General features: G+C 38.4%; 1 protein-coding gene across 1 annotated transcript in view; it reads right to left on the bottom strand.

Moving 5' to 3' along the window:
• The window catches only part of BICD1 (BICD cargo adaptor 1), a 283,341-nt gene that overhangs the window by 48,204 nt on the left and 217,855 nt on the right, over positions 1 to 17,282 (bottom strand). Inside the window, 1 exon segment of the mRNA XM_079139326.1 lies at positions 6,338 to 6,763. Within this exon segment, the coding sequence (XP_078995452.1) occupies positions 6,338 to 6,763 (426 nt within the window).

Genomic DNA, 17,282 nt, shown 5'->3' with positions numbered 1-17,282 from the left:
CCCTAGAGTGGTTATAAGCACCAGCCAATTAAGCAAATAAAAATTTGAACTCTTATTGGACAAATAGCAAGCCTACGAGGCTCAACAAAATGTATTAATTTCAATTTTATAGAAACATTGTTTTCTCACACCACATGTAAAATTATCCAATGTGATACTAAAATATAAATCAATTCATTTTTAAGAATTGAAAGTCTGGTCCTGCTCAGACTCCATATGGATGTAAAGTTAAAAAGTTTGTTTTTAAATCAAAGGTGGAAATTTCAGCATAAGCACAGACTCCTTGTATAGAGTAATTTAATTAGTTTTTCCAGATAAGATCTACTTATTTTCATTCTAATAAAACTAATTAAGGTCCTTCACTGTCACTGGAAAATGTCAATTATAATCTGTTTGAAACAGAAAGGTCCTGAGGGCAACAAAAAGCCAAAATAATTTATCAAGTAATACCCTCAAATTTTCTTCTAGTGAATAAAGGATGACACTAATGGAGTTGTTTACTGTCGAGGCCTACTGTCAAGCTTATAGGGACTCTTAGAGGAAAAACACACCTTTCTTTACTATATTATTATTATTATTTTTTTTGTAGTGCTGGGATCAAGCTTGGTCTCGCACATGCTAGTCAAGTGCTGTACCACTGAGCTACACCCCACCCCTCTTGTATTTTTCGTGTATATGTTTCTGTGTTAAACAAAAACTTCATTAGTTAAACTTAAAAATTTAAATATTTCTGTAATTTATTCCATAATCTTAGAAGACCTAGAGCAGTAAAATACACCAATTTGCTCTGGGAAGAAAAGCACCCCCTAAATTCAATCAAGGTTTACCATCAGCTACCTTTCCCATACTTTTATGGTTTATGTATTGATTGTCTAAATCAAATAGTAGGGGAGACCTTGACACCTCAAAAACTGATGATAGTTCCAGGACAGTAATGATAATTTAGTTTTAGGAATTACACATAGTTTCATATTTACCCGCCCATTTGTTTTTCACAGTTCTACAAAGGAAGCCTGGCATAACTACTGGGGCTTCAAAGTATAACTGTGCAGATTGTACACAGTGCAATTCTAAGAAGAGGCAGGATTTAAACTGTAGTCCCTGTAGATTTTTTATATCTTATTACCATTTCCCAGCAGATGGCAGTATGACCTCTTAAAGAAGGAGACCTGGTTTCTTTTTTCTAACAAAGGCATGGTAGGGACTAGTGCTATGCTAATGTATTGCCTTCCTCCTTTGTGAAGGAGTCTCAGAGAAAACAACTACCCAGCATTCCTGACATCCAAGGCAGAAAGATGTGCAGATTTTTTTCCCCCCCCCCTGGAACCAGGTTAAGTAAATATCTAGAAATAGGAAAACATAATTTATGTACATAGCTGGAGCCTTCTAAGATAAGAAAAGGCCAACAGGGTAGAGCCTACATACACTGTTTTTAAAGGGGTTCCTTTTTATACAAAATTTAATTAACTTCAATTGACAAATAAAAGATTGTACATACTCTGCATGTACAACAGGATGTTGTAAAATATGGATACATTGTGAAATGGCTATATTTTGAGCTAATTAACGTATGTATTGCCTCATCTTATCATCTGCAAAACATCTACTCTCTTGGTGACTTTTAAGAATATAATGCACTGTTATTAACTATAGCCACCACATTGTACAGTACATCTCTTGAACTCATTCCTCATATCCATCGAAAGGGTTCTGAATCATGAGGAAGACAGTCTTAAAAGCTGCACAGTACCTCATTTAGGAAGTTATATCCTAGCGTGTGTAGCTCGACACTGCATAGTGCACACTGCATAGTGTCGAGCTAACTAAGCATAGATGTTGGATTTGAAGGCACACGGTTTTCATTTGGATGCAACGCTTTAGACTTGTCAAAAAAAAATCCTTAGCGACAAGGGGACTATGAAAATACCAAGTACACTGATGCTCTAAGCTGAGGCATACAAAATTGAGACCTGCTTAACAGTGCAGCCTGAGCTCTACCTACAATGGCCACAATTTCAATATCCAAAAAGCTTGAAATGGAAGTTATGTCATAACTCACTTGGCAACATTCAGACAGGCCTAAATTCCTGTGGAGTAGCAAAAGTGCACCTGACCAATCTAAGGCCTTTTATATGAAAAATAAGGTTCTCATTTTTTTCTCTTCATGAGTACTTGCATGCTTTACTATACATATTTTAATACTACTATTTAACATTTAGTATTAAATTTTAACAGTATTAAATTTTTTCCACATTTTTATGGGTGCTTTATAGTTGTACATAATGGTGGGATTATTTGTTACATATTTGTACATTAACATTACTATTTTAATGTCGCTGGCTCTTTGCGGTACAAAATCCACTTGCAGCAACAACTTGCACGGGTCTTATGGGTGGTGGACTGGAAACTGAGCTACTTCTATCTTTCTCTTTAGTACACTGCTTTCTTGCTTGTTTGTTTATAGAGAATAGAGGAAATGAGGTTTACTTGCTTTGAGAGGAGAGAGAGAGAGAGACTTTGCTTAAGAGAGAAAGAGAGACTTTGCTTAAGAGAGACCTTGAGAGTAGGACAGGCTTTGCTTAGAGCTAAGAGGAAGAGAGACTTGCTACGCCTCACTTAAGGTCTGCTGCTTACTGGTGCGTCCTGCATCCTGTGAACTAAGGGTATGTCTACCTAAGGTGTTTTAGTGATGCGTCTCAGTTTTCCGTTCTGCGATCTGCCTTCCGCCTTCTGCCGCTGCCCCTACTCGCTGCTGCCGCGCGTGTCTTTCCTTTCTTCTGGCTGCTGTTCGTGTCTAGCTGCTTCTGTGCATGTGACTTCTACTGCTTTTCTGCTAATGGCTGCTGTGTCGCTGTCTCGCTCCGCCTACCCTTATATCACCTCCAGGAGGCGGAGAGCAGGGCCACGCCTCTTACGCAAAGATTAGGCAAGAAGCTCCGAGCAGGCAATTAGTGCTCCAGAACACATGCGCATACATTGTGTGCGTGGACGATAAAATCACCTGAGTGTGCTTATGTCAATTAACCTCCTCGCTGCCGATGTGGTCAACATGGCACAGCCCCCAACATTTTAACGTTAATATTATGTGATTGTTGGGTGCCACATGTGACCCCATTGGGGATGACACAATATGGTGTATGCTACATATTATCTTTCTATATTCTGAAAATTGAGTTTTAAAAACACGTGGCCTCAAGCATTTCAAGTAGCAATACTTGAAGTGCATTTTATTGGCTTCTCTTCAGAATGCCTAGAACAGTGCTACTCACTATTTTCAAGCTTCACATCAAGATCAATTACAATAATTTCTTGGCAATGTATCCTGTAATGTTTTTATAATTTATTTATATAAACAAAACCCAAAAGGATGCACAGCTAAGGAAAAACTACCACATTATTAAGCAATCATTCATAAGAAGATATACACTGTTTCACTTGTATCCAACAGGCTGAATGAAAGGTATTCCCTGGAAAGTTGATATGGTTTCTAAAAAAATGCTGGTCATGCTGGCCATGGTGGCATTTGCCTGTAATACCAGCTATGTAGGAGGCTGAGGCAGGAGGACTGCAAAGCCAGCCTGGGCAATTTAGCAGGAACCTATCTCAAAATTTTAAAAGGGCTGAGACTGTAACTCAGTGGTAAAGCACACTGGGTTTAATCCCCAGTATCCCTACCCCCAACACACAGCTAATTAGGAGAAGATAAATGATTATTTGAAAAAAGAAAAAAAATTAGATGTTAGTGTTGTTGGTGTGAGGCTGGAAGCTGCAAAGTCCTCCCTGTGCTGAGTCTGGTTTTCATTACTCAATTTGGAGCCAACTTTGTGATCCGTGCCTGCCTGGGCCCCTCTCCATCTTTATGTACTGTCCATATTAACTGAGTGCAGGTGAAAGACTTGAAGGCGCACAGCCCTTGGGTATATACGGAGGAAGGGTTTATTCCAGTTTTTCTCACTCTAATGTTTTGCAACACGAACATCCCTTTTCAGACCTTTCCACTCAGTTGCACATTTCAGTCTTCTCCAAGGTGACAATTCTTGAGCTGATAGTCCAAAAACAACAGTTAATGCTAGTAGCAAAAATAACAATACTTAAATAAACCAGGTGCTTCAAAACTGAAGGCACTATGGAGTTGGAATAATAATCATAGTTCCAAAGAACTGAGCATTTACTATGCACTGGGTTCTGTTCTAAGCAATCCACATATATTAATTAGTTCATAAACATTCACAACATTCAAGAAAGGTATTACGGCTCCCCATTTAATAGAAAGAAAAATGTTGTAGCTCTAAGAATGAATCTCATCTAGCAGCTGACAGGGCATTTGAAATGTGTGGGACATTTTTGGTTATCACAATGACTAATGAGGTGTAACTGGTACTTAACAGGCTAGGGCTGGAGATGCTAAACCTCCTGTAACTTGGGAGACAGTCTCAGAAAGTGAGGAATTGTCCCACATGCATATGTCACTCTGTTGACTTATTTTATTTTTCCACCACTCTTTTTTATTAAACTACTTCTCTTTTTTGGACTTTGTATTTCCCAATTCCAATTACATTTAAGGTCAAGTGTGAGAAGAGCTTTGAGCTTTCACCCAACAAATGACCTGGTTGAAAACTTTTGAGCTGTCTTACGCTTGAAGCACCAGTTCCTAAAATCTTCTACCCTGCCAACAAAATAAAATAGAGAAACAAAAAGCCTCAACTCACTTCTTTTTTATTCCATCCAAAGTCATTAACGTGATAATTGAAAATATACTAATCATATATTTAATGCTATTTAATTTGTGGCACAAATTTTTGTGAATATATTTATCATGTATAACTTTTTCAAGAAGAGAGATGTTTTCTATTTCTATCAACCTACTTGTATTAGTATAAACTGAGCAAAAAGATATAGAAAAGTATTACACAGAAAGAACTGGATTTTGTGGTTAGGAGAAATGCTGTATGAAATTGGTTTTCTTCCAGTGGTCATGTCCTCTTATCTTGATTCAAATTAAAGATTGCAAAAACAAATTATCTTTTAGCAGCCACAAGCACTGGGGTGGTAAAGTGTAGGGCATGCTAACTCTTGATACAGTATTAAAAATAAACCTATTAACAAATTAACTTTATTGGCTCTCTAGTCTTTAATTCTGCTAGTTTCATTTCTTTGGAAGAAGAAAATTAGAAGCTCTGTTTGCTATAAAATACATGATTGCTAGAGTCTTAACAGTCTCTAATTATCAGCTATACATAAAAAATCTTGGAGGCATGAGATTGAAGATTTGTTCCAAATTTAACCACCTAACAAGCCAGATTCCTGGATCAGTAGATCTATATGGGTCCAGCAATTTGTAGTTCAAATAAACCCCCAGGCAATGGCGGTACCACTGTTCTGTAATATTTCCAATGGCACTGGACTAAGAGATGACAAAGGGGAAGGACTCTAAATAAGAAAATCCTATTATAGTGAAATAAGGTGAAGTCCCTGACTCTTCTCAATACATATGATTTGAAGATGCTAAAAATTTAAAGTTTAGTTTATGTGGAAATATCTAGAATCTGTTGGTTTCAGATTCATACCTGTTCTGTGGTTTTAATCATAGAGTATCCTGGCCATTTTGTATACAGAAGGTCCTTGTTGTTTTTTAAGGCTTAAAGTACTCCTGGGAAATGTAACCATTAATCTAGAAGCTAGAAATGCAGCTACCTGTGATGGAAAAACTGCATTTTCTGATGTTTCACTTGTGTGTACATGACAGTAGGATATTTTGACATATCATACGTACATGGAGTGTAAGTTCTTATTTCTGGTGTACGTGACGTGGAGTTACCCTGGTTATGTTTTCTAAATGAACATGGGAAAGTGATATCCAGTTCATTCTACTGTCTTCCTCATTCTCCTCCTCCCCACTCTCTCCTGACCCAATCTGGTGAACCTCCACTCCGCACCCCCAACAATGATGAGTCAGCATCCACATAGCAGAGAGAACTTTAGGCCTCTGGGTTTTTGGGATTGGTTTATTTCACTTAGCATGATAGTCTACACTTCCATCCATTTACCGGCAAATGCCATAATTTCATTCTCCTTTATAGTTGAGTAATATTCCATTGTGTGTATGTACCACATTAAGAAATTCATTTCTTAAAGTGATATAAATGAGAGACTTCTTTTCAACATCCCTTCTGTCATGCCTTTCTAAAATACTGTGCCTTCAATTTCTGTTTGAAGAAACAATGTTTTAAAAATCAATTTGGAACTAAATCATGAGAATCAAAAATCCCACAACACACTACATGCAAACTACAATATTGCCATCTACAATTCTCGCAGCCCTAAGCAAAGTTCTTACCTGCATAAGCTGCTGCTTCAACTTCTGAATCTCCGAAATGTTCAGCTCACTGAATAAGTCAGAGACAGGGTGCAGGGACTCTCCTTTCCTTAAGGCGGGTGTCCGGTAGTCTCCGTTCAGTTTCACTAGCGGTCCGTGGATGTGCCCGTTCATTTTGTCGTCGTTGTTCGGTTCACTCCCGTCCTCAGCAAACTTGAGGCCATCTACCGAGATGCTGATGTGGTTATCGCTGAGGGTGATGTACTGGGAGAGCTCCTTGCGCAGGTTGTTCTTTTGCTCCCTTTCATTTTTCAGGGTCTCCAGCGCTTCTTCCAGCTGGTGCTCAGCGATCTCTTTCAATCGGATGGCATCTTCCAGCTGGCTGTTCAGCAGCACTGTCTCCTCCTCGAATCGCTTGATCTCATGCTTTAAGCCTTCATATTCAACCTGAATTAGATAGGATAAAGAAGATTCATAAAACTAAAATTTGGGTCTTACAAAACTGCCATCAAACACTCTAGTGGACCTAATCATGAAAAAAATTACATTAGTCTGCAAAATAAACCATATACATATAATTTTCTTTGGATGCTAGGGATTGAATCCCTAGCATAGGCCTTGTCCATGTTAGGGAAGTACTCTACCACTGAGCTAACCCCCCAGTCCAAAATAAATCACAAAAAGCAAAGTATACCCTTAAAGTAACACTGGATGGTTTCCTTAGAAATTATATATGTAATAAACATATATAAATATACACACACAGAATTATATATAATTAGCATCTAATAGCATGATGTCATTGTTACTTTTTCTAATTTATTTTGTTAACAGAAGTATATAAATATAGGGGCTGGGGATATAGCTCAATTGGTAGAGTGCTTGCCTTGCAAGCACAAGGCCCTGGGTTCAATCCCCAGCACCGTGAAAAATAATAATAATAATAATAATAAGTATATAAATATATATTTAATTCTTAGTAGGATGAAAAAGGAGTCTACTGTCCTAGGATTTCCATGTTCTTGGATAGGAAGAATTAATATTGTCAAAATGGCCATACTACCTAAAGTGCTATACAAATTCAATGCAATTCCAATTAAAATCCCAATGACGTACCTTACAGAAATAGAGCAAGCAATTATGAAATTCATCTGGAAGAATAAGAAACCCAGAATAGCTAAAGCAATCCTCAGCAGGAAGAGTGAAACAGGGGGTATTGCAATACCAGATCTTCAACTCTACTACAAAGCAATAGTAACAAAAACGGCATGGTATTGGTACCAAAATAGAAAGGTAGATCAATGGTACAGAATAGAGGACACGGACACAAACCCAAATAAATACAATTTTCTCATACTAGACAAAGGGGCCAAAAATATGCAATGGAGAAAAGATAGCCTCTTCAACAAATGGTGCTGGGAGAATTGGAAATCCATATGCAACAGAATGAAACTAAACCCATATCTCTCACCATGCACGAAACTAAACTCAAAATGGATTAAGGACCTTGGAATCAGACCAGAGACCCTGCAGATTATAGAAGAAAAAGTAGGTCCAAATCTTCACCTTGTTGGTCTAGGACCAGACTTCCTTAACAGGACTCCCATAGCACAAGAAATAAAAGCTAGAATCAACCACTGGGATAGATTCAAACTAAAAAGCTTTCTCTCAGCAAAGGAAACTATCAGCAATGCGAAGAAAGAGCCTACAGAGTGGGAGAATATCTTTGCCATTCATACTTCAGATAGAGCACTAATCTCCAGAATCTATAAAGAACTCAAAAAACTCTACTCCAAGAATTCAAATAATCCAGTCAACAAATGGGCTAAGGAAATGAATAGACACTTCACAGAAGAAGATCTACAAGCAATCAACAAACATATGGAAAAATGTTCAACATCTCTAGTAATAAGAGAAATGCAAATCAAAACCACCCTAAGATTCCATCTCACCCCAATTAGAATGGCGATTATCAAGAATACGAGCAACAACAGGTGTTGGCGAGGATGTGGGGAGAAAGGTACACTCATACATTGCTGGTGGGGCTGCAAATTAGTGCAGCCACTCTGGAAAGCAGTGTGGAGATTCCTTAGAAAACTTGGAATGGAACCACCATTTGACCCAGCTATCCCACTCCTTGGCCTATACCCAAAGGACTTAAAATCAGCATACTATAGAGATACAGCCACATCAATGTTCATAGCTGCTCAATTCACAATAGCCAGACTGTGGAACCAACCTAGATGTCCTTCAATTGATGAATGGATAAAGAAACTGTGATATATATATATATATATATATACAATGGAATATTACTCAGCCATAAAGAATGATAAAATTATGGCATTTGCAGGCAAATGGATGAAATTGGAGAATATCATGCTAAGTGAGATAAGCCAATCTCAAAAAGCCAAAGGACGAATGATATCACTAATAAGTGGAGGATGACACATAATGGGGGGAGGGAAGGGTTAGTGTTAGGGTTAGAGTTAGGGTTAGGGAGGGGGGCAAGTATGGAGGAAGGAACTACTGTATAGAGGGAAAAGAGGGGTGGGAGGGGTGGGGGGAAGGGAAAAAATAACAGAATGAATCAAACAGCATTACTCTATGTAAATTTATGATTACACAATTTAAAAAAAAATAATCGCAATAAAATATGTTTGAGATTAAGATGAGAAAACTTACATAGGCTTCAGGATCAAATCTGAAAGAACAATGGGGCATAGTGGCACACGTCTCTAATCCCAGTGGCTCGGGAGGACTGAGGCAGGAGGATCACAGGTTCAAAGTCAACCTCAGAAACTTAGTGGGGCCCTAAGCAACTTAGAGAGATCCTGTCTCTAAATAAAATATGAAAAAGGACTGGAGATGTGGCTCAGTGGTTAAGTGTCCTGGGTTCAATCCCTGGTTTGAAAAAAAAAAAAATCTGAAAGAATGGTGACAAATTACCCATTAACAAAACATATCTACAGTGTTATCAATGTAATATTTTTTTTTTAGTTGTAATCAAGTCAGAGCCAGCTCAGATGACCTCTTGGCCATGAAAACCCACAGGTAACAGGGGTCTCTCTTCTGAGCTGCTGTACCTTCCCTGGGACTGTTTCCATGGCACTTGTCACATGCCACCGTTCCATAAACATTGTATCTCTACAACTACCTTGAAATCTGCTGGCAGAAAGTACTTTTTAATTCACTGAGGTGTCCCTCATAGTGCTTCACTGTTCCTTCAGTGTTTAAAACACAATGCTGCTCTTCAATAAGCATTTGCTGAATAACTGTGAGTGAAAAAATAAACTAGAAAAAGTAACAAAGACATCAGGCTATTAGATGCTCACATAAACTGTTTTGCTTTATATTTATTTTTGTATTTATTCATCTGAACTTAAATTTTATAAATGATTTTAAGTATTTTTTATCTTACAAATATTAAAAAATAGGTTTGGTGGGGATGTAGGTTTGGCTGATGTAACAGAAACCTACATGAGAATAAGTCAGTCAAGATGGAAGATTTTCTCTCTCTTGTACCAGAATGGAGGCAGTAGTCAAGATCAGTGGGGAATCTCTGCTCCAGGAGGTTATCCAGGAACCAGGCTCCTCCTCTCTTGTTGCCCTACCTTCTACTCGGTCCTCATGAGCCGAGCTAGCTTGTCATCTGGATTGTGTGTCCAGCAGTGGGCTGAAGTGAGGGATAGACCCTCTGTCTTTAAGGACATGTTCATTGCTCTCATATTGCTTTTTCTCATATTCTATTGGCCGTTGCTGGTTGCTGCAAGGGAGGTGAAAGAATGAAGCTTTTACTCTGGGCAGCCTTGTGCCCAGTTAAAACTGGGAAATGGGGAGAAGTAAAAACCAAAACTTGTTGTTACAGAAGGTCATTGGAACACTGTGGGGCATGGTCTGTAAAGACACGTGTATAAAAGAAGTTTCTAAGAATACCAGTTACATAAGGGAATAAGCATAGCAGTATTTCATTAAAGAATGTGTTTACCACACTATACAGCATATAATAAACTCTGTAAGGCACATGAATAAAAGATGTTTCTAAGAATGCTATTTGTATATATGAATAAGGAGAGTGTTATTTCAATAAAAGGAATGTGTTTACCATATTGTGGTGCCTGGAATACATTATGTAAAAACATCCTATAAAAGATGTTTCTAAAGGAAAAAAAAATAATTCAAATTTCAACATGTCAATGATAGAAACACTCAAAAGAGTCAATCAGGGAGACATATGTCTATTATTTATAATGGTAATTATAAAATGCTAATTGTTCTACACTAAATATATCTTTTAATAAATATAAGGAAATATAACAAATCAATTCATGTCACACTACCAATAACTGGCTTCTTAACGAAATTTCAGTGTTTCATATTAACTATAATACTTAAGATTGTGGGTACTTGAGGGGAGAATAAATTGCCTGATGGGGAAAATACGTAACTGAGCATTTAAATAGTATACAACTGCTATGATGTGCAAATAAAATATATGTGTGTGTGAGTGTGTGTGTGTGTGTGTGTACATGTGTGTGTTGCTGGGGATTGAACCCAGGCCTATCTGTGTGTAAGGCAAATGCTCTACTAGGCTACACCCCCAACACTGAAATATACTTTTTAAAATCCCAAGGAGTTGTTACCTAGCCTAGAGTATTCAATAATTTGACAGTCCCTGGCTACCAACCACTTTCCCAAATGTGTTCCTATGTTTGCAGTCAGTACTGTAGTGGGCACCATGGGAAGGGACGCATTCCAGTGTTCTTTCCATCAATTCAGACATCAAGTGCTTTCAGAGTAGGGTTTACTAAAGTGGCCCATAGACTAACTAGCCTGTAGATGTCTTAGGTCTCACATCTTACTTTGGCTTGCAAAATGTTATCAAAGTTTTTCATTTGGTAGCTAATACTTAGGAATATCTGACTTCACAAACAGTTTCGTGTTTTTTTAAATCTCTAGTTTCTCTTAAAAAAAAAAAAAAATCAGAAATTCAGGCAGCATTTGGCCTACCTTCCCAGAGGACAAATATCATCTCTAGTGAGCAGTAACTTGACTATTCCTTTAATGTCTACCTTTTCTCTACATCCCTGTAGTTACTAATGCTATTTACAAACCCTTGTGATCATTTGAGTTTGCTGATCCTGCCCTGGATTCTCTTCAGCCTTCTCTGTCTAGTAAAGCTAAAGGATTCAACTACATGCTTGCCGACTATCTGTGCTGCAACTAGGTGTTATTTCACATGGGAAGTGCATCTTTTCACCTTGTCTCTGGGAGTGGAAAGAAAGCTCATTCCTTGATTATAGGAATCCCAGTTGTTGGCAAGGAAGCAAGGGAAACTGAGGATGAACTAGGCAGGAAGGAATCCATAAAACCACCCTCAACATGATTTAGTGCTCTGCAAATGCCTTGGGATTAAGGGAGCTTGGAAATCAGAAGGGCCTTAACTCTATATGGGAGGAGAAGCAAGGGTGACCTCAGTGTGTTTATGGAAAAGCTAGCCTGACTATTGCTTAGGACAACAGAGCTGGAATTCTTATGACATGGGTTCTTCCAGGCTGCTTATGTTGAGATAAAGCCATCTTCCTCCTCACTTTTCTTTCCCTGGAAAATGCAGGACACCCTTTTGCCAACCCAGAATTTAAACCAACCCTCGGACTATCTCCAGATGATGAGATAGCTTATATTTGCCAACACTGATTTAGTTTCTATTGTAAATGTTTTATTCTGTAATCTTTGTTAAACTAATAGGGCAGACCAGGGGTTGTTAAATATTACTATCTCTATGGGCCAACTCCAGCCCACTGCCTTTTTTGTAAATAAAGCTTTATCGGAACAAAGGCACAATAATTGGTTTAGGTATTGTCTATGGCTGCTTTTCAGTGGGGGTAGCTGTATGAGAAACTGAATGGCCTGCAAAACCTAAAATGTTTACCTTCATAGAAAAAGTTTGCTAACTCCTAGGCAGACCTCAAAACATGAAATCAGTTTGTCTTATAGATTTTAAAATTCTGTGATCTTTATTCAATTCATGGCCTAGATTTCCTATAAGACCTGATCTATTTCCATCTGGGCAGCTTCACTCACAGCACTCACTCTTTTTTTTTTTTTTTTTTTTTTTTTTAATTTTATTGTAAACAAATGGGATACATGTTGTCTCTCTCTTTGTACATGGCGCAAAGGCATACCATTTGTGTAATCATAAATCCACATACAATAATGTTGTTTGATTCATTCTGTTATTTTTTCCCCTTCCCCCCACCCCTCCCATCCCTCTTTACCCTCTATACAGTACTTTCTTCCTCCATACTTGCCCCCCTCCCTAACCCTAACTCTAACCCTAACACTAACCCTTCCCTCCCCCCCATTATGTGTCATCCTCCACTTATTAGCGATATCATTCGTCCCTTGTCTTTTTGAGATTGGCTTATCTCACTTAGCATGATATTCTCCAATTTCATCCATTTGCCTGCAAATGCCATAATTTTGTCATTCTTTATGGCTGAGTAATATTCCATTGTGTATATATACCACAGTTTCTTTATCCACTCGTCAATTGAAGGGCATCTAGGTTGGTTCCATAGTCTGGCTATTGTGAATTGAGCAGCTATGAACATTGATGTGGCTGTATCTCTGTAGTATGCTGATTTTAGATCCTTTGGGTATAGGCCAAGGAGTGGGATAGCTGGGTCAAATGGAGGGTCCATTCCAAGTTTTCTAAGGAATCTCCACACTGCTTTCCAGAGTGGCTGCACTAATTTGCAGCCCCACCAGCAATGTATGAGTGTACCTTTCTCCCCACATCCTCGCCAACACCTGTTGCTTGTATTTTTGATAATCGCCATTCTAATTGGGGTGAGATGGAATCTTAGGGTGGTTTTGATTTGCATTTCTCTTATTACTAGAGATGTTGAACATTTTTTCATATGTTTATTGATTGCTTGTACATCTTCTTCTGTGAAGTGTCTGTTCATTTCCTTAGCCCATTTGTCGATTGGATTATTTGTATTCTTGATGTAGAGTTTTTTGAGTTCTTTATAGATTCTGGAGATTAGTGCTCTATCTGAAGTATGATTGGCAAAGATATTCTCCCACTCTGTAGGCTCTTTCTTCACATTACTGATAGTTTCCTTTGCTGAGAGAAAGCTTTTTAGTTTGAATCTATCCCAGTTATTGATTCTTGCTTTTATTTCTTGTGCTATGGGAGTCCTGTTGAGGAAGTCTGGTCCTAGCCCGACATGTTGAAGATCGGGACCTACTTTTTCTTCTATAATCTGCAGAGTCTCTGGTCTGATTCCAAGGTCCTTAATCCATTTTGAGTTGAGTTTTGTGCAGGGTGAGAGATATGGGTTTAGTTTCATTCTGTTGCATATGGATTTCCAATTCTCCCAGCACCATTTGTTGAAGAGGCTATCTTTTCTCCATTGCATATTTTTGGCACCTTTGTCTAGTATTAGAAAGTTGTATTTATTTGGGTTTGTGTCCGTGTCCTCTATTCTGTACCATTGATCTACCTGTCTATTTTGGTACCAGTACCATGCCGTCTTTGTTACTATTGCTTTGTAATAAAGTTGAAGTTCGGGTATTGCGATACCCCCTGCTTCATTTTTCCTGCGAAGGATTGCTTTAGCTATTCTGGGTTTCTTATTCTTCCAGATGAATTTCATGATTGCTTGCTCTATTTCTGTAAGGTACGTCATTGGAGTTTTAATTGGGATTGCATTGAATCTGTATAGCACTTTTGGAAGTATGGCCATTTTGACAATATTAATTCGGCCTATCCAAGAACATGGGAGATCTTTCCATCTTCTAAGGTTTTCTTCGATTTCTTTCTTTAGTGTTCTGTAGTTCTCATTGTAGAGGTCTTTTACTTCTTTTGTGAGATTGATTCCCAAGTATTTTATTTTTTTCGATGCTATGGTGAATGGGGTGGTTTTCATAATTTCTCTTTCTGAGGATTCCTCACTTATGTATAAAAATGCATTGGATTTATGAGCATTGATCTTGTAACCTGCCACTTTACTGAATTCACTTATGAGTTCTAACAGTTTTCTGGTGGAATTTCCTGGTTCCTCTAAATATATAATCATATCATCCGCAAATAGGGATAATTTGAGTTCTTCTTTTCCTATTCGTATTCCTTTAATTTCCTTGGTCTGTCTAATTGCTCTGGCTAGAGTCTCAAGAACGATATTGAATAGGAGTGGTGAAAGAGGGCATCCCTGTCTTGTTCCAGTTTTTAGGGGGAATGCTTTCAGTTTTTCACCATTTAGAATGATATTAGCCATGGGCTTAGCATAGATGGCCTTTACAATGTTAAGGAATGTTCCCACTATCCCTATTTTTTCTAGTGTTTTGAGCATGAAGGGGTGTTGTATTTTATCAAATGCTTTTTCTGCATCTATTGAAATAATCATGTGGTTCTTGACTTTAAGTCTATTGATATGGTGAATTACATTTATTGATTTCCGGATGTTGAACCAACCTTGCATCCCTGGGATAAAACTCACTTGATCGTGGTGCACTATCTTTTTAATATATTTTTGTATGCGATTTGCTAAAATTTTATTGAGAATTTTTGCGTCAATGTTCATTAATGATATTGGTCTGAAATTTTCTTTCCTCGATTTATCTCTGTCTGGCTTGGGTATCAAGGTAATATTGGTTTCATAGAATGAGTTTGGGAGGGTACCCTCCTCTTCTATTTCATGGAATACTTTGAGAAGTATTGGAATGAGCTCTTCTTTAAAGATTTTGTAGAACTCAGCTGAGAACCCGTCTGGTCCTGGACTTTTCTTTGTTGGTAGGCTTTTGATGACCTCTTCTACTTCATTACTTGAAATTGATCTATTTAAATTTTGTATGTCCTCCTCGCTCAATTTAGGCAATTCATATGTCTCTAGAAACCTGTTGATGTCTTCGAAATTTTGTATAGCACTCACTCTTAATGTTCATCCAGCTGCTTCCCATGGCTCTGCCTGGGCAAAGGCTGCCATCTGGAAAACTCCTCCTCTTCCTTTAAGACCTAAGTCTGATCCTCACTCCGAAGTCTTTGCTACCCACTGAGGCAAACTGGTCACTCTTTCTGGCACCAATGTTGGAAGACTGCATCATAGGACGGGGGCCCCAGCGAAGGGCAGGAACCAAGAAACAGAATGAGAGGGCCTTAAGACTTCATGTCTGATGGGCTAAAGGTAACTCTGTTTGAATGCAGACTTAGCACATGGGAGGCCTGGATTCCACCTCCAGTATCATCCTCCATTGTGTGTGTGTGTGTGTGTGTGTGTGTGTGTGTGTGTGTGTATATTTTAAAGATAGCACCAAAGTAGTTATCATGAGAAAAATCAGTAGCTTGTTAAAGATTCCTTATAGCAACTTCATAGTTTAATTTTTATTTTAACTACCTGAGGGTCAGGGGTAGGTGCTATATAATCTTTTTAGGGTGTAGGTACTCTAACGATTCTAATCTGGTGCTGTATCGCTAAGCCTAGCATTGGTTTTAATAATCACTTACATGGCTGCCAAGAGTTTATTAGTTGCCTTCCCTACTGTCAATATAAACTCTTTGAGAAAGTGACCCTAAATTTTGTCTTTAAAAGAGTATATGGAGTGGGCTGGGGATATAGCTCAGTTGGTAGAGTGCCTACCTTGCAAGCACAAGGCCCTGGGTTCAATCCCCAGCAATGCCAAAAAAAAAAAAAAAAGTATATGAAGGAGAAAAAAGCACATGGCCTCACAAGAACTGAATTGGATATTTTTCCTATATATCTTAGGATATTAATACCCCATATAGAAATCCCTGGAGAAAATGTTCTTTTGCGGGGAGCAGGTACTAGGACTTGAACCCAGTGGTGCTTTACCATTGAGCTACATCCCCATTGCTTGTTTTGTTTTTGTTTTTGTTTTTTGAGACTGGGTGTCACTACATTGCTTAGGGCCTTGCTAAATTGCTGAAGCTGATCTCCAACTTGCTGTCCTGCCTCAGCCTCCCAAGTCACTGGGATTTCAGGCATGCACCACCTATAAGGAGATATTCTTAATGACATAAGAATGATTGAACTGTTCATTTTAACAAGGTTTTTTCAATGTTTAGATAACAAATATTGAGTGTTTTAGTTCATTATATGAGATATAAGGGGTGTGGGGTTTATTACTTCTTTCCTACTGTCACACGACACCCCTAAAAACTGAAAATAACATAATGTCCTGCTCTTTGCTAGTAATACTGGAATCAGGCAAAATTTTTTGTCCCTATGCTAAATAATACTGGGAGCAGACATAAGCAACTTAGCTGCTGGAGGGCACTACTTCTACTTACTCCTGGAAGATAAGACTGAGACCCAACTGAAACACAAAACTCACTTCGAGACCCTCATTTTAGGGGCTGGGGGCACGGCTTGGTGGTAGGCACTGGCCCAGTAAGCATGAGGCTCTGGATCCCATCACAGCATGGAAACCTCTCTTTGCTATGTTTTCCAGCTGAAAGGTCAGTCATAAACTCTGCGTCAGCTAGTTTCCAAAAGGAAGACCCATCTGAAAATCACCTAGTCCAGTTTCTTGAAACCCTATGACCTCTACTCACCCTAAATACCTCTCTTTGAAATGTTACTATGGCTCTACCCAGGAGATCGCTAATTGCTTGACCTGTGGATTTTTCTGGCCGTCTGCTGAGGAATCGAGAGTTGAATTGACTTCTCATGGCTACTGCCTCTTTCTACACTTTTTTCCCAGATATCTTGGTTTGAAGAAGTATGAAGTGTAAAATATGTTTATAAGGTCAGATTTGATGTTACTTTGGGTACAGAAGCAAATCAGCATCTAGAAGGATATGGCTAAAGTTTTAGAGCCAACTCTTTAATGCTCCCACTTTTCATATCTAGGATCATGAATGAAAATTGATAAGGTTAATTATGATTGTCAACATTAGCTTCTTCTCTAAAATGAAGTGTGTATGTCGAGAAATACCAGT

The sequence above is a fragment of the Sciurus vulgaris genome (genome assembly GCF_902686455.1).
Source record: "Sciurus vulgaris genome assembly, chromosome: 5".
Classification (NCBI taxonomy): Eukaryota; Metazoa; Chordata; class Mammalia; order Rodentia; family Sciuridae; genus Sciurus; species Sciurus vulgaris.
Note: the sequence above shows the minus strand (reverse complement) of the source record. Positions and strands in the feature narration are given on the sequence as shown.